Here is an 18,099-nt window from a genome sequence, read left to right on the forward strand (position 1 = left end):
ATTGGCACATTTCATTTTCATTGGTATTTCATTTCATGGGTACATTTTATTGTTTACTGTTTATATACATTTTAGTATACTTCAGCTGCTGTCCGTGCATTTCACTGGTATATTTTATTGTTTATTGTTTAGTATATTTTTATTGCCTTAGTATATTTTCATTCTGGTATATTTTTAATTGCATTTACGAATATTTTTTATTGCATGTTGGTTTATTTTATTGTGGTTATCTTAACTTTATTCTTTCTAATCTTTTTTTTATCTTTCTTATTATCTTGTTTCTAACATGGGGGTTGCAATGCAAATATCATTGACATGTCATGCTCAATGACAATAAAGAATCTTGAATCTTGAATCTGTGTTATGTGCTGTGCCTCTGTCATTTTCGATAATCATGTATGGAGGAAATTATCAGTATATTGCTGTTATTTTCTGCTGACTGCTGGCCTTTTCGTCTAGTTTTACTATATCATCTATGAGAGCTTCTTGTAAAGACAAAGTATTTTTTGTCAGTGCCAAAATGTTTGTTTTTAAGGAGGCTTTTAATTTAAAATATTCTAACCGGAAGCGTGATTTATTATTACTGGTTGTCTTGACACTGCTTGTTGTGCAAGTTTGCTTTGAAGCCAAAAATTCTTCCACCGCCGAGTCCCGCCTTTCTCCCTTTTGCTAAATAGTGATCCAGGCGAATGTCGGCAGCGCGCTTTGCTGCTGGGTCTTCCTGCCAAATACTGCGATTCTCCGCTGACCTGTTTTTGTCACAGGCGGCGCCGCAGCAGCACAATCATGTCAACACGAACAGTGTTTGGGCTCTTTTGTGCGCTGTGATGTTAAAATGTAACGACACATTAAGCTTCAAACGTTGCTAGGTTCATAACGCATCCTCTGCATTGTGGTGTGAATGGCGGCACAGCAGATGGCGCAGGTACGACAGGGAGTAAATGTATCAGCTGACCCAGAGTCAGATCTCCTAGCTACCAACTGTGTAGCGGAGAACCGAACCTGAATAAGAGCTGATCTGGGGGCAGCTAGCAGTCTACTGTCACATACTTGAAGGAGGCACCGCGCGCCAGGGGGAAAGGCGTTTGTTTTGTAACCAGAGACGGGCCATTAGGGCGGTGTTTATAACCTTTTAATGGTAAAGGTATAGAATGAGGCGACTGAGCCACTCACCCGGAAGACTCCGATGAGGAAAACATGACGAACTGTTAAATTACAATCAGAGCAGAGGAATTTTGGAGATAAACGAAAGCCGAGCCCCCCTTCACAGTTTACCGCTTCTCTCGCGTCGACTTTAGCAGGAGTCCATGATAGCGCAGAAAGATAATTCACTCAGCGGGACACACTGGAACGGACGGAGAAACACCAGGAGGATGCCGAGCAACACGAACTTGAAGTGAAAATCGTTACGGCAAGATGTGAGATGAAGCAGGAGAAAACAGCGACCGAGGCCAACGACATCATGTTGGTCCGGAGCTCGGTAAGTGGAACGCTAGCTTGGCTAACGTTAGCACTGTTGGCTAATGTGCGAAAACGTCGATTTAAAATAAAGGTGAACAGTTGACAGTTGCTGCGCCGTGGTGGACAGACAATAGAAAAAGAGAAGACGTGGTCGTTAGTTTGTTGCTGCCATAGATTATCGTCAACGCTGGTAGCTAAATCAGTGGGCTAGCTGAATTAGCTAGAATGTGAGGTGACGACAACCGGCAATTCCATCGTTAACTGAAGTTAGCTAACTAGTTCTTTCGTCAGCTAGCTAGCCATGTTTACTCGAAGCTAACAGCGCTGTTTCACAGTTTCTCTTTTCTGTTTGGAGAATACAGGTGAAGTACTCGGATGTTAACTTACCTGAGTACAGTTTGTGCACACCTGAAGGCGTCTGATAGCTAGATGCTGCCGTTTGTCGACAAAAGGTAACACAAGACAGAACAAGACTGCGCGCTGGTCGACGTCTTCGTGGTCATTTCTTGTGATAAGTTCGTTTGTAACCGATTCCTCCGTGGCTCCTTCGTGTTAGTCAAGCATTTTACAGCCGCTCATGAGTGTACTGACTGTAAAAGTCGCAGTACAGCGCAGTTTTATGTACTGAATGTAACTTCTACTGTAATGTGTAAAGTAATATATATGGCGTATTGACATTTGAGTGAAGGCGTCATGCAGGTGCGTGTCTGCAGTAACTTTCTCATTCGTGTCCAAATAAAACTTTTCTCTGGACCATTTGTCTTGAGTCGGGAAACACATTCAGCTTCTCATCCAGTCTCAGGTGGAGCTCGTTTAGTCTGCCAACAGTGTACAGCCACCATCAGACCCACCCCACCCCCAAGACTGATGGATGTGTTTGCTTCAAAAATAGTTTCATTTTGACTTCTGGGTAAATTTGACTCTTTTTCTGATCAGAGTTTGGCCTGCAGCCTCCTGTGTGAGCACTTATTTAATGCTGCTGACTGGCTGCTGTTGTCTGATTCTGGACGCTAATGCAACCGTATCGTACCGTTTCCTGTGAAGACACAAAGCCAGAAAGCTCCTCCACACTGATGAGAGTGTCAGGCCGATTGTTATTAAGTCAGAGTTTATTTTGAAGTCGAGCTGAGCCAGCAGTGTCTTAACACGGCAATATGTACTGAAGATGAAATCGATTCGAAGACGCTGAACGTGGTGACCTGCTCAGGTTCAGCTCCTTCCAACTGGTTAGGCTCCTAAAGCTGCTCTGACTTTACAAAATGCTGCTTTCTCTGTCGCTCCATTCACCCCCTCCACACTCACTTTACGCTATAATAAGCAATACATTGAGATCATCATCATCACTGACAGCTGGAGAGTCACAGCTGTCATTTTTAAATCTATTCAATGTGACACGTTGCATACAAGTTAATGTTCATGCCGTCAACAGTATTTTGTCATTGCCTTGTGTACATCGTAAATCGTGGGTGAATTTACATTCAGAAGTTGGACAATTCTAAGTGTAATGCACTTTATAGTAAAAAAAGGGAGTGTTTTCAGACACAGGCGTGCACTACCTGGCTGCAGGATATGTCAGTCACACCCACGGCCGTGTTGTTGTTTTCTTTTTGTTTCTACTTTTTTATGTTTATGGCTTTTCTGGCGTCCTGTCTGTGTACCACAAACAGCGAAACAGCTCTACCTACATGTTCTTTGGACTTTCTGCAGAAATACCACAGTGTAACTGTCAATAGTGGTTTGAGCTTTTTCATCTTTTTAGATTTTACCACAGAGCGTTGTGCATCCTGTGTGTACCTGTATATGCATTTGGAAAAACATGCCTGTAGATGTGGTTTCCTGTGTCTTTGAAGAGCTTTTCTGAATCTCTTTTGGTCGAGGGTCTGACCGTCTCTTCCTGTTTATAAGCATGAAGTCATCTCGTTAGAGTAAACGTCTGCTAGGAGATGTTAGAGCAGAAGGAGAAGACGTGAGTTTTGATCAGATTGTACAGGAAGCGAGGTTAATTTCCACAGATGAATAGTTAATGTCTGTGCCTCTCTTCTCGCCGCCGCAGCACGGCCGAGGCCGAGCCAGAGTGACTCATGCGGTGGTGGTGATCTTCCTGGAGTTCTTCGCCTGGGGGCTGCTGACCACGCCCATGCTGACCGTGAGTAAACACACACGAAACATCAACATCAGTATCAACACGCCGCTTCAAAAAGTCAGTTCACAGTTCTGTCAGTCAGCTGGATGTTCACAGGTCGATCCCCTGGTTCACACGTCTGTCCACTCAGGAGCTGAGTCTTCAGCTTCCTCCTTTATTTTAAAGAGTGTCTCAGTCCAACGCTCACATGGCATCATGTGCATCGAAATGGTTATTGGTTGCTGTAGTTGTTCTTCAACAGTCATTGTCAGACAGTAAAAACCCATATTAGTTGTGGATTTTGTCTCTTACTTTGGAATTGCTTGAAGAGCGGATCTGTTTGTGGCCAGTGTGAACAGGAGACGCAGTTACACCAATCAAGACGTCTTTCAATGCACACATGGGCTTGTGCGTGTTGTTGTAAGACAAAAATTGGAGCTGAAAAGGTGAGAACAGGCCAACAGGGCTTTGGAGAACACACCTGGTCCTGGAACTTTGAGAAGAAATGTCATCATGTGATTATGTTGTATTTATCACGTGTTTGTGTTGAACTGTTACATCGATCACATGGAGGAGATGAATGGAGAAGTCCACAGGTCTTTACAAAGCGATGGAGATACGTATGACACCTTTCAGATGTCTGTCACCTGTTGAAGTGAAACATCCGAACTCGTACTGTAAATATGGCCATCATGATGCTCGTCCCAGGAAGTAACTGGGATTAATGCAACTCTCAGACCAAAACAAGCACACAGGTATTGGTGAGAAGATAAAGTCTGGTCCAGGAAGTCACCAAAACACTGGATTTTACACCTCTGAAGAGTTATCACATTTTATCCTCCGATAAGGAATGTCACCTTGTGCACACATTTGACTGGCTCAGCTAATATCAGTCAGCCAATCATTCTGCTTCCTTGGGAAATCCCCTGCTTCCAGTCTTTGTGCTAAGCTAGGCTGAACACATCAGGGGCCTCTTTCTCTGTACTGGGATGAAAAAGATGTCCATCTAAACATCCGACTTCCAAAAGAAAGCTAATCAGTATGTTTTCCTTTAGTTTTCTTGCAGAGTGAAATGAGTTGAATAAAACTAGCTGAACAACGTGAAACCTCAGTCAGGATGATGGTTTGCACTGTCTGTCCTCATCTGTTCGGCCCTCAGCAGCCAAACTCAGTGCTTCTATATGAGAGTCTGCATCGTGTGAACAAAAGAAGCTCAGTATGTGTTTCAGTGGGTGATAACTGAAGCGTTTCTGTGGTACAGTTTCTCGATTAGTCACATAACTGAGTCATTAAGACCAGGCCAACCGTTGCTCCTGGCCAGCAGGACCTGGAGTGGTTTCAGTGTGTGTTGGGCCTTGCTGAGACAGTTGAATAATAATGAATGGGAAGCTTGTGATTAGCTTCATGTCTAAACCTTGAATTCTGCATTTAGTTGTGAAAGTTCAGTCTACATTTGTCTCTGTGTACAACTGTAGGCTGCTGTTTGTGTTCCTGGTGTTCAGGCAGCAGTGGTCAATACAATCCATAAGAAAAAAGGGATTCAGGTTTTAAATTAATAATAAGGATGCAATTTATTTACATCGTACTTGAAGAAGGGTCGAGCACAAAGGGTTAGGGTTAGGGGGGCTTTCCAAAAGAAACAAAGTGAAATACAATGATGTTATACTATAAAATAAAAAACAATAATTAAACAGCATTAAACCAAGAGAAGGAAAACAAAACAGTCGGAGGATAGAGAATAATAAGAACTGACCTTAAAGGTTATGCCTGTATACTCTTAAATCAGACCCCCCCACCCCCGAGACTTAGACATGACCTTCTGCTGTGGTTTCAGGTCCTCCACGAGACGTTTCCTCAGCACACCTTCCTGATGAACGGCCTGGTTCAAGGCGTGAAGGTAAGACGTCTTTCACAGCAGCAGCACCTAAACATTCATAAAAGTCTTCGTCCTGTTGGGGGTTTTTGACCGTCACTGCAGCGAATATTCACAGGACGAGGTAAATAACTGAAATGGAACTGGATGATGAACAAGAGTAAATATTTGAATTAGGATGAAGCGCAACCGGTAATGATCTAGCAGAGTCGTAGTGACACGATGTGAAATGATTAAAGTAAAGAAACAGAGCTGCAGACCTCACTGTGTGGACATCATCAGCATCATTGTTATGCAAGAGATGCTGTGGCCCTTTGAATGAAAGGAAACACTGAGTTTTATAACTGTAAAATGTAGTTCGGTCGCATCACGACCAACAAATGGTCCACTGATCCATGTCAGTATCTGAACGCTGCAGTTACGCAGGTGATTTTCAGGTGTTTTACTCTGACATAGCAAATGATTCAAGAATCATACCTGTCAGCTATCTGACAAAAGCGTGAAATATCCCAGAGCCACAGCCATGCTTCATTGTTGATTAATGTGCACATTGTTTTCTTGATTAAACATCAGAAAACAGTGAAAACTGTCCGTCACACCTGATCGTTCAAGGCGACATAGTCACATATCTTGTTTCGTCTAACAAATTAAAACCCAACAATAATTCACTTTACTAGAAACACTGAAGCAGCAGATTCTCTAAAAACTGAGAAACAAACATCAAATATTAGAATTTATTTTCTGAAAATGACTGAAATATATTTTGTGATTGTTTTTCTTTTGACAGATTAGTTGATAGATAATCTCTTCTCTAAAAACAGAAAAAAAGCTGCACATGACGCTTTGTGTGGAGACATGTTCGGTTTTCTGCATCTGTTTCTCTGTTCAGGGCTTCCTGTCGTTTCTGTCGGCTCCTCTGATTGGTGCACTGTCAGACATCTGGGGCAGGAAGTCTTTCCTCCTCATGACGGTTTTCTTCACCTGCGCCCCCATTCCCTTCATGCGGATCAGCCCATGGTGAGTCAAACTGTGAGTGAATGAGTGAGTGACAGGTGGTGGAGCGCCTTTAATGACGCCCAGCAGCGTTCTTCTGAAGCAGCGCGAGGTGGCGTTTACCTGCCAGAAGGAAACATGAGCTTTCTAGTTTGAGCATCTTGTCCAGCATTAAGCTCCTGTGAGTTTCTTCTGTGCTCCTCATCCTCTTTGTTGTTACCGTGGAGACTGATGAGTCGAAGCCAGTCTAAATCCCGCTAAACATGGAAGTCGATGAGGTTTTCTGAACTGACATTCGGTGAACTCTCCTCCTGTCGAGTTGTGGTGAAGTTAGTTTGTTCCTGGAAATAATACAGATCGATCCGCTGACCTCAGATCAGCTTTCAATGCTCATTACATGAGTGTTTCTTCTGCTCTGCTCAGAACAGCTGCGCGTCTCCTGTTGAGCAGTGAATGAGCTGAAGATGTCGTTGGTTGCTGCAGATCTCTAATAGTTTAGATTGAATTTGTGATTTTACTCAGCTGCTGAGTCTCGTGTTTAAAGCAGCTTCCTCTGAGGGAAGAATGAGCTTTTCACACCAAATCACTTCAAGTTGGGATTTTTTCTGCTCTATTTTAATTGTACTGCGGACTCTGATGTAGAGGTTCTGAGATTAATCAGTTAATTGATCAGATCATCGACTGAAAATGATCCAGCAATAATAATAATTGATGACTCATTTTTTTAAGAAGGGGGATTTGCTGCTTTTGTCTGCTGTATGTCACAGTAAACTGAATCTCCTTGAGATTTAGTCTGTTGGCCAGACAAAACGAGACATTTGATGACATTTGAGGGATTAATGGAGAAGATAATTGACAGATGAATCGATGATGGAAGTATTGGCTTGTTGCTGCCGTGTCTGATCTGAGTTAGAGGAGGATCCGCTGCAGCGTTTTGGTTTTTCAGGCTCGAGACTGCTGGAGTTTGAACAGTCACATGTCGTTCATGTGATCGGCCGAGGATCAGCCTGAACGCCACAGAGCAGAGATCAGCCGGCGAGAAAGCAAACAGCCGCAGCATTGAAACACATTTCAGTCCCTGCTGCTCTCACAGCCCAGCTCAGTGCTCACGTGTCCTCATGCAAAGAACGAAGTGGATTCGCTCTACGTGTTTCCAAGAAATCTTCAAGAAACATGAGCAGAAGTGTTGAATATCCTTTTGTTTCCATCCAGACTAACAGAGAAACAACATATAACACCCAGATCGGCTTCCTTTAAAAAAAACTGTCAGAAAATGACCTTTAACGAAAAATAAATCTGACCTTTTATTGAATTTAAAGTGGTTGAAACTCTCACACGTCAGGCTGTAGACTGAGCTCCAGCAGAACAGGATCAACCGATCACATGGTTCACAAACCCTCAATTCCAGTTTAATGATGGGACCAGCTGAGTTTTCTTCTGCATCGCTGCTCACATAACATTGGTGTGAATCTGCAGAAGCTCAGTTTATTTTGATCTTATTTAATGCAGCTTTAAAGTGACAGTAGGGCCGTAAGTGATGATTATTACGTGTTAATGTGACGGCATTCGAACAAATCAGCTGTTAAAAACCAGCTGCAATGATATCTTACAGCACCAGCTGAAATGTTCTGAGTCAAAAGATGCAAATTCTCCCGTTTGTGACCCGCAACCATCAAATGTGTGAAGGTTTTCCTTGCATATCACTTAAACAATTAACTGGTTATCAGGATTGTTCCCAGTTCTTTTCCTTTCAGTCAAGTATCAGTCAGCTGTACGTGACAGAGTGTCTCCTTTATGACACAGGACAGTGCAAACGTTTAACAGCAAATGCTCAATGAAACATTTCATTTATTGAATCCTGTGTGTATCATGTGTATTGTCTCTTGTAAGAAAACGTTGTCTTGTATTAAAGGAATTACTTTGTGGAAAGTTAATGTCAGTGGTGACTTGATAAAGGTTACACACGTCCAGGTGATCATCAGGTGATGTCATTTCTTTCCAATAATCTGAACTTTATGTACAACCTGTAAATGATCAACGGCCTCATTGTGAACATAACGCAGCCCTGAAATCCCTGCTTCCTCGTCCTGAGACGCTTCCTGAGACACTTCCTGAGACACTTCCTGTGTCCCAGCAGCTGAATCTGAATCTGACATATGAAATGACAGACTCAGGCTGCCTTCAGATGAACCTGTTGGTGTTTCCTGTGTGTCTGATGGTTGTTTCCTGTCTCCGTGTGCAGGTGGTATTTTGCTCTGATCTCGGTCTCTGGAATTTTCGCCGTGACCTTCTCGGTGATCTTCGCCTACGTGGCCGACATCACAGAAGAGCATGAGAGGAGCACGGCCTATGGACTGGTAACTACAGCTGCTTCTGCACATCTCATCACTCAGCCCGTTAGCTACTACGACAGGAAGTGAGTTTAGCTTTGTCACAAACGCTTTGACAGAGCGACGCCACTCATAGACAACAACCAAAGCAACCATAACGTCACATGTTTAGAGATGAAGCTGGTGTCGATGTACAGTACATCTCCGCTCTGATACCTGACTCCATCTTGTATAATTCAGTTAATAACGGAGCAGCACTGCAGACCGTGTGCTCACTGGAATACATATTGTGTGTATGATGGAGGTCCTGTTTCCTGCCGTTTCCTGCTATTATTGAAGGCTGCAGTGACCCGGGGTCACAGGCAGAACAGGAAGTAAAAGTGGACTGTGTGGTGTGGAGACCAATAGTGATCCTGTAAACAGATTTTAAGATTAGAGGGAAGTAAACAGTTCAGGCTTTCCCCATCATGTATACTATATTTCCCTCAGTGTGAAAACTTGTTGTTTGTGTCCGCACCGTTCAGATTTCCACCAGGTTTTAGCGATTGCCTTCTTAGATTACTGGTCTCTTCTTATTACCTGATCACACTAATGTCCAACAAAACACTCCAGATATTCAGTAAATGTGAAAAAAAGGTTAAACAGTCGATCGATTAACAAAGTATTTGCTGCTAAATTTTCTGTAAATCGACCTACCAGTCGTTTCAGCTCCAGTTCTCAAGGATCTCATAACCTAAAATCACTTCCCAGGTTAAAAATGTTCTCCAAAATCAGATTAATTTGTTCAAATGACGAGAATATGTGGGAATGATTCAGTTCTTCCATCCAAATTCTTTCACTTCCTGCAGTTTATTCTTTGTGTTTGACACACAGAATACGTCCTTTTCACATATCAGCAGTTATTATCTTTATTATCTTTGCTGTCACTTCACATCATGAACTCTGACTTGTGTTTGTCCCTTTTATGAACGTCACAGGACTGAAAAGCAGGAACCATGTCTGACTGTGTGTAAACAGTGTGGCTGCTTCCTGTGCTGATGTGAGATCTGACCGTACGAGTCTCTCTTCAGTCCGCTGATGTTGGCCTGTTGTGTTGATCTGTGTGGTTTCTAACGTGCACGCCGGTCATGTGACTGCAGCATGTGGCCGCTGAAAGCTTCACGTAGCTTCATGTATGACGAGAATCAAAGACGCTGAGCTTCCGTACCTGTAAATAAACTAAATGCATGTCCTCGTACAGCACTTTTCAGTCGGGTTTTAAGTCGACTTCTCGGACATGGAAAACAGGTCGGATCGAGCACAGCTGCAGACTGTTTCTTCCATGTCAGTGAAGCGTCTCTGGACGGCCTCGTCTCCGTCTCTGTGGTCTCTGAAGCTCGATCGCAGCAGGAATCACATCTGAAGCCGAAGCAGAGAGGAGCTCACGTTTCAGATGTGAGCAGTGAGACTGTCTGAGCTCATATTCAGGCCCAGATCTTCCCAGAGCTCCTTTCTGTGATGTGCTGACAGCTGACAGGTTAACTCCATGTTGATGTAACGTGGTGTCAGGTGCTTGTCTCGGAGTAGTTTTATGCTTTACATTAAGAGTACCTGAGTATAATACTGGACCTGATACTTGTATACATTTAGGTGCTTCCCTATAACGAAACAATCTTATATAAGTGTGCTTATCCCCATATACATCAGGAGATGCTTTGTTGACAGTCCAGACCAGCAGATGGATTTATCTGTTTTTTTAATTATTCTGATTGGAACAAAAGCCTGCAGGTGCTCTGCAGATTTACACATGAATATTTATCTTTTTATAAACATGCACGTTGAACTTGTTTCTTTCATTTTCCGCAAGATTAAAACGACCTGATATTCAAGGTGCACATGGACGAACAAACAAAACAAGGTTTCAGGTATTTTAATGGGACAGATGAGCACAACCTGCAGGTGTGACTCCACTGACGGCAGGTGTTTCGTTCCATGTATGACAGAGATGACTCATATACCATGCTGGGAACAATCAGCACCACAGCGAATGGACATCTGCCTCCCACATGCAGCTAAAACCTGTCTGTTAAACTGCTCGTCGAGTACTGTCGAGTACTGTTTGAGTTTTGTCGGTGAGCTCAGATTCAGTCCTGTCAGACAGAACTGGGGGGTGACATGTATCAGTCCTGTCAGACTGTGTTGAGGGCACATTAACGTCCTCTCTGGATCAGCGGTTGCTCACACAGAAGTTCAGGTGACATCTAATCTGTTCGTGTGTCTCATCAGGTCTCGGCGACCTTCGCGGCCAGTTTGGTGACGAGCCCGGCCATCGGGGCCTACCTGTCCGCGCAGTACGGCGACAGCCTGGTGGTCCTGGTCGCCACGGTGATCGCCGTAGCAGACATCGCCTTCGTGTTCTTCGTCGTCCCGGAGTCGCTGCCGGACAAGATGCGACTGACGTCCTGGGGCTTCCCCATCTCGTGGGAGCAGGCCGACCCCTTCGCCGTGAGTTCACAGGCTAAAACACCAGTGTGACCTCACAAGGTCAGAGGTCACGCATGTTTGACCTCATCACACAGCAGGTCAAAGGATGAGTGAGGCGAAAACATCAGAAAGTAGCTCACATATGTGTATCAGTCCATGATCTGTGTGTGAACATGCTTTTCAGGGGGGGTTCATGAGTAGCCTCTGTATTAAAGTGGGGAATGGGCTGGTGGTCTACGAAGGGAAAAACAGTTTCTGAACAGCTACAGATGAGGCTGGAAGAGCAGAGAATAAAATGATGAGACGAACAGGACGTCAGCTGCTCTGATGGATGATTGACAGGTGTGTTGATGATGGATGATTGACAGGTGTGTTGTCTGTGTTCAGTCTCTGCGTCGTGTGGGGAAAGACACCACAGTGCTGCTCATCTGTGTCACAGTGTTCCTGTCCTACCTGCCCGAGGCCGGACAGTACTCGAGCTTCTTCCTCTACCTGAGACAGGTGACACACACACACACACACACACACACACACACACACACACACACACACACACACACACACAGACAGCAAACATTAATAACTGATCCTGGTTCTGCTCACATCGAGGTGTCGGTCCAGTCTGCTGCTGCTGGTGTTCATGTTTCTGTGGACCCTGATCAAATCGCGGCTGCGTCTGATTGGAGTTTTATTTCAGGAGTGAAATAATGAGATTGACATTTTTCTGGTTTTTCCGTCTCATGAAATCCAGTCGATCTTTTTCCCAGCAGACGTTTTGATTTGTCACAGAAGAAATAACACATGATACCATGACAGATGGATGAATTCCATTTAGCTGCTTCAGCTCAAGGCTGCTGGTGTTGATGCTGTTAGTTATTATTATAACACCTTTGTCTAAATGTCTGCTGGGATGTCTGGAGCTAACTGCGCGCTGTCACAACATCCTGTTTCAACAGGAATTACATCACATCAAGGCAGGAACGATGCAGTTTCATCAACCAATCAAACGTGTTTTGAACAACATGTGACAGTGATTAAGATGCAGCTGACAGAAGAACAGGGTGGATGTTGAAGTTGCTGTCGTGTTGGTGTCTCTCTGAGGTTCTGCTGTTGGTGAAATGTCTTCAGCTGTTGATTATCTGAGTCTCACTGTAAGAACGTTCTGTTCTGTGTTTCAGGTGATCGAGTTTTCTCCTGCAGCCATCGCCGCCTTCATCGCCATGGTGGGAATCCTCTCTATAGTTGCTCAGGTACAGAACCAACCAGCTGAGCTGGTCCTCACACACAAACAGACAAACAGACAAACGGGCCGAAACACTGAAATCCACCTGAATGTTTGTGGCTTTGAGGAAATTAAACGAGACGTCTTAAGATGATAATGATGGACGGCTTCACTCAGACGCTCGTTTCACATGTGACACCTGAATAGAAATGACCTCACAGCCACTTTAAAAGGTTTCAACAACAACTGACTGCACAGACTCTGTACGTACCTGTGTGGAATCACTGCTTTGTAATTAATGAATGTTTGCTCTGAAGTAATCAGGAAAATGCCTCTTAGATAAAAACCATTGAGACTGAGCAGCTGAATTAGCCTGTTGTGTCACACTTTCTGTTCCCTGATGTCTCTTTGTGTCTCTGTGTGTCTCTGTGTGTCTCTCTGTCAGACTCTCTTCCTCAGTGTTTTAATGAGGACCATCGGTAATAAGAACACAGTTCTTCTGGGTCTGGGTTTCCAGCTCTTCCAGCTGGCCTGGTACGGCTTCGGCTCTGAACCATGGTGAGTCCCCCCCGGTGTGGAGGCGTCGCCATAAATACTTTACTGGATGATGAATATTTAGTATTTTTGAAGTCCTTTCTGTTGGTTTAGCTGTGTTTTCTGATCACGGTTCGGATCCTGCCTGTCGTCAGCTGTTCTGTCTGCTGGACTCTCACAGCTCAGATCTGTTGGCTTCACTCTGGTTTTTCTTTTCAGGATGATGTGGGCGGCAGGAACAGTCGCAGCCATGTCCTCCATCACCTTCCCAGCAGTGTCTGCTCTGGTGTCGCACAGCGCGTCACCTGACCAGCAAGGTCAGTACACCTGTCCGTCCCCCTGTCTGTACCTCCTCTGTCTGTGTGTGATCTGTGGGTGAGTTTACTTAATCCTGCGTGTGTGTGTGTGTGTGTGTGTGTGCGCGCTTTCAGGTGTGGCCCAGGGGATGATCACAGGTATCAGAGGTCTGTGTAACGGTTTGGGTCCAGCTCTCTACGGCTTCATCTTCTTCCTTTTCAACGTGGAGCTGAACGACATGGAGCCGGCGGCAGGAAGACCCACACAGAACACAGAGGTGCACACGCATGCACGCACACACAGCTTTAGCCTCTCTTCAGGTTTGGCTGTTGCCATGGCGAGACAAGCAGCACAAGTTTATTTCACTTCAACGTGTCGTCAATAGTCGATATTGACTTATTATATTTTTCATTATTAGAAACACTCAACTACACCTACCTGCAAATATGAAACACACATATTCCCTGTGTCCTGTATCCGCCCACATGAGCCTCGTGGTTACCTGTGAGACTCACCTCACCTCACCTCACCTGACCTCACCTCACCTCACCTGACCTCACCTCACCTCACCTGACCTCACCTCACCTCACCTGACCTGACCTGACCTCACCTGACCTCACCTAACGCCTTTCTTCTTTGCAGCTTTGTTTTTTCCAGTTTTCCACATTAATGTGTTCATACTTTTTACCTTCGTTTCATTTCTCTGTTTGTAGAAGTCGATCATCCCCGGTCCTCCCTTCCTGTTTGGAGCGTGCGCCGTCTTGTTCGCTCTCCTCGTCGCCGTCTTCATCCCCGACCACCACCGATTGGCCGACATCAAGACCTGCTCCGCCCGCAAGTCCAGCAGCACCTCCGCTGCACACGCTCAGAACGCCAGCCCCATGGCCACGCCCACTAGCGACACGGAGGACATCGAGCCGCTCCTACAGGACAGCAGCATGTGACAGACAGCCGGCCTGGCTAATCGGCGCTGAGGCCTGAGCCCTGTCTACTAGTCCCGCCCCCCTCAGAATAAACAGATTCAGTTTTTTTTTTTTTTTCTTCAGATTAGAGTCAGGTGACGTCAGGCGGCAAACACACCGACGAGCTTTGTTTCCACACAGGTCACATTTATTTCCTCTGATACGTTCACAGGCGACGTGGTTCGCTGAGCTGCGGCGTGTTCGTCAAATAAACTACAAATTTAGACTCAGACTGGGATTAATTCTCGGTGTTAGTATGGCTTCATGTGGTCCCTCCTGTTCTGGTCTCTGTTTTCAGACCAGAAAGTCAAACCGCTTCGTCATTTTCTCGCCGGCGTCTTTCTGTCTGTCTGTTGTCGCTCTGCTCCTCCGTCACTCATCATTGGTATCATTAATACAACCTTTATGCCAATGTTTGAGTTCTGCGTCCGTGTTTATACTCCTGAAGCCGCTGTAGCTCCTTGCCCAGGTGTGTTTGGGCAGGTAATGACCAAAGGGCTTTAAACCTCTCGTGGGATGTTCATCAGGATGTCTCTGTCTATGAACGTCACATAAACACAAGTGAGACAAAACCGCTGCCGCTGTTAAGACTGAAGCTCAACGCTGAGTTTAAACAAATCAGTTTCACACAGTCGGGTGTGTTTTCCCCACCATGACACCGTTTGCAGATCAGGAGGAGTTTCAGTAAATTGTGTTGCCGTCTTCAGTTTGCAAAGAGCTTCAAACATCCAATCACATCGAAGCTTCACAGAGAAGATTCGCTGGTTTAGTTTGGATCAGATGACGGTAAAGACAAACAGGAGTGAGATCGAACCGGGACGCCCCCCCTGCCCTGCTGTTTGATATCTCAGTTCTGGTTTCATAGCCGTCAGTGTGGTTGCCGCCTAAACACTCGGCTGCACCTGCTGCACCTGCTGCACCTGCTGCACCTGCTGCAGCTGCTGCACCTGCTGCAGCTGCTGCAGCTCCACCCGTCAGCTCTGCAGAGGTGGAGACACGAAGCGCCCGTCGCTGTGCGGGGCCAGCAGTGAGGTGGAGGCGTGTTGAATTCGCTGCACAGCTGACACAGAACGACAGACGGTTTAAACTGAAACTGAGAGGGCGGTGAGGTCAGAGCCGCTGGGGATTGTGGGATATGAAGTCTTTGCCTGCGGGGCAGCGTGTTTGTTTCTGTTGTTGCTGTTTATGAATCATCTCTAATCTCATCCGGACTCTGACAGTTTACACTCTGGATTTCTGCAACTGAGACTTGTGGATGACCGTCACCACGGCAACGGCCAACCTGGGAGTCACTCTCACTGAGCACGTGCGAGCTCCGGCCGACTGTGACATCAGTCCCCTCCTGCTGCGTTCATGTGGAGGAGCGAAGCAGCGTCTCGTCAGAAACCTTCATTCATTTAGGAAATGAATTGAAATAGTTTGAAGTGCGTTCAGCCTGGACGGTGTCATGGAGGGAAAAACAACCTGAACTCCTCATGTATTATTATTCACCCCCTACCCTGTAAAATCTGTGTGCTACGCAGGATTCTCTTTAAAGAACAGTGTGTAGACTCATATTCTGTCTCAGTCATCACTGATGACCCACTGGACGTGTATTCACCTGCAGACATGCTGCCCTCGGACGCCACTTCCTCATTTTATTCTTATTTTTCTGTGTTGAGACATTTCTGGGCCAGTCGATATGTAGCCCTCAGCCAATGACAGCGCACAGGTGAGGCAGCAACCAGGTACCACACGAGCAGCACGTATAAACAGTGAAGCTGCAGAGACGGCGGCACAAGATAGTGTTTAACAGCCAAAACCTGAAGCACCTCCCTAGATCTCAGTCCCAGATCCAGATCAAACCACGTCACAGGCGGCAGATCCACAGCGAGGCTGCACGCCACGCCAGGCTGGTTTTTCCTCTGTGACACCTCAGCGCTCAGTGCGCTTCATTTATCTCACCTGAGCTCATCTATCCACGTCTGTTCTTGTGCTGAAATACTTGAAGTGTTTTGAGCCTGTCTGTTACTTCCAGGCTGTTCTGTCAGTGCCCCCGCCGCCCCACCTGCCCCCTCCAGGTGAATCAAATCAGCGCTCATAGTTACTGATGTTTGAACATGTGTTTGTGGTCCAGGTCTGATGGCCTGATGGTCATCTGTGCAATGAAAGCTGTTCTCGCCGTCTTCAGACGTTAAACCTCAGACGGCTGAGCGTTCCGTCGGCGGGCTGTCGAGAACCAAACTGTGCCATGTTTTTATTTCCTGCTTCTGCTTTTTTTGTCACTTTTGCCTTTTGTTAGATGTTTTTAAGAGGTCAGATCACATCATTCTGCTCAGTCAACGCTGCTGACGCTGCAGCCACGAGTACAGAAGCAAACCTGTTACCATGGCTGCAGCCAGGCGATGCTGTATCCATAGCAACAGGTCTGTAACTGCACTGAGTTCAGTTGGTCTCCGCCAGGCTGTCCACAACTGAGACAAAATGGGCGACAGTGTTAAAAGTCAGTTTAATCCTCGTTCTGCTGCGTCCTTAAACTCGTTAAAACGATCGTCTGCTCAGAGTCTGGACGCCACTTAGACCCAGTTTTAACACCTCACTCAGTCCGGAGTTCATTCCAGTTCAGCCTCGCAGGAGGGAAACACTGCATCTGACTGGGGATCAGTTGGCTGACATGTTAGATGACGTCAGTCTGTAGTTTCAGTTTAGTGGAGAAACAGATGCTGAGGATTCAGGTCTTTTCTCCAACAGGACCTGAATGCAGCATGGGCGCGGTCATAGCTACAGACGCACCTGAGCGAGCTGAGGACGAGGTGGACGGCGGCGCGTCGCTTCATGAAGCACAGTCACGTTGGCGGGTTTTCACCCGCTCAGATTCAGTCTTCGCTCTTTTTCTCTCGCCTTTCGTCCGTCAGCTCGTTAAAAGTTCTGGAACCAAACTTTTGTGATCTCATGTTTGATTTTTCTCAAAGATGATGTCAAACAGAAAGCTGGACCTACGGTATATTTTTCTACAGTCAGACGCTCTGTAGAGTTGTTCCTCCATGTCCCAGAATCCACTGCGGTGTTCTGAACTACACGCATGTCGTGATCCTGGATCCTGGTCCTCTTTAGTTCTGTCTCTTTCAGCTGCTGCTGCGTTCACGTCTCGTCGGGACGTTTCTCTCCAACGTCATCAGAAAGTTTCTCCTGATTTTACAAACGTTTCATTGATCAGTAATTCAATTTGTTTTTGCCAGAACTGCAACGATTAATCAATTAGTTCATTTTCCAAAATGTTCTGCACCTCAGTCATCAGGATTTCCAGCTTTTCTTCGTCAGTCCTGACAGTAAATGTTTGGATTGTGGACTGTTGGTGGTTCAGAACAGATCTCCAGGCTGCAGGAAGTTTTCTTCATCGCTCGTCATCGTCCATCGTTGAGACGAAGGCCGTGGAAAGAAGAGATGCAGCTCAGCTTTCCGATGAGACGTGAAGTGGCAGCAGCCGACCTGACGGCAGACAAGCGAAGCTTTTTAAACTCTTTTTGTACGTCAGCACCTGCTGCTGAATAGAAACCTCTAAGTTTACTGAGAAGACGTGTTTTAGCCGATGATAGAGTCACTTATGCAGTGAGACTTTTCTCCCTCGTGTACATGATGCAGAACGTTTGCTGATTGCTGCACTTTAATTTCTCTGAACGTGTGCCTCTAATCATTCTTCATGTTCATATCTGTTTTTATATATAATCAAAGAGACGCCGGACGGCGTCCATGTGTTGTGCATTCGCAGTTGCTTTCTTTTATCTTGTTAAGAACGTAATTTTGAATAATATCTATGATGATAATATTAATAATAATAAAGAGAAATGTATGGAATTTGAATT

At 45.5% G+C, this 18,099-nt stretch overlaps 1 protein-coding gene across 1 annotated transcript; it reads left to right on the top strand.

Moving 5' to 3' along the window:
• Window positions 1-1,137: 1,137 nt before the first annotated feature.
• On the top strand, window positions 1,138-18,097 carry mfsd14bb (major facilitator superfamily domain containing 14Bb). The gene is made up of 12 exons (XM_041937904.1): window positions 1,138-1,480; window positions 3,515-3,607; window positions 5,418-5,480; window positions 6,346-6,473; window positions 8,692-8,806; window positions 11,045-11,263; window positions 11,630-11,743; window positions 12,421-12,492; window positions 12,910-13,022; window positions 13,218-13,315; window positions 13,430-13,572; window positions 14,009-18,097. The coding sequence occupies exons 1-12, from the start codon at window positions 1,424-1,426 to the stop codon at window positions 14,237-14,239; spliced, it is 1,446 nt and encodes a 481-aa protein (XP_041793838.1). The 5' UTR covers window positions 1,138-1,423; the 3' UTR covers window positions 14,240-18,097.
• The last annotated feature ends 2 nt before the right edge of the window (window positions 18,098-18,099 follow it).

This window comes from Chelmon rostratus, chromosome 5 (genome assembly GCF_017976325.1).
Source record: "Chelmon rostratus isolate fCheRos1 chromosome 5, fCheRos1.pri, whole genome shotgun sequence".
NCBI lineage: Eukaryota > Metazoa > Chordata > Actinopteri > Chaetodontiformes > Chaetodontidae > Chelmon > Chelmon rostratus.

What these genes read in the sequence shown, in the direction of transcription:
- mfsd14bb (XM_041937904.1), top strand. Translation starts at nt 1,424, where the DNA reads ATGAAGCAGGAGAAAACAGCGACCGAGGCCAACGACATCATGTTGGTC. An exon ending in TCCTCTCTATAGTTGCTCAG is followed by an intron (nt 12,493 to 12,909) that starts GTACAGAACCAA and finishes TCTCTCTGTCAG; the next exon opens with ACTCTCTTCCTCAGTGTTTT. An exon ending in CGCGTCACCTGACCAGCAAG is followed by an intron (nt 13,316 to 13,429) that starts GTCAGTACACCT and finishes GCGCGCTTTCAG; the next exon opens with GTGTGGCCCAGGGGATGATC.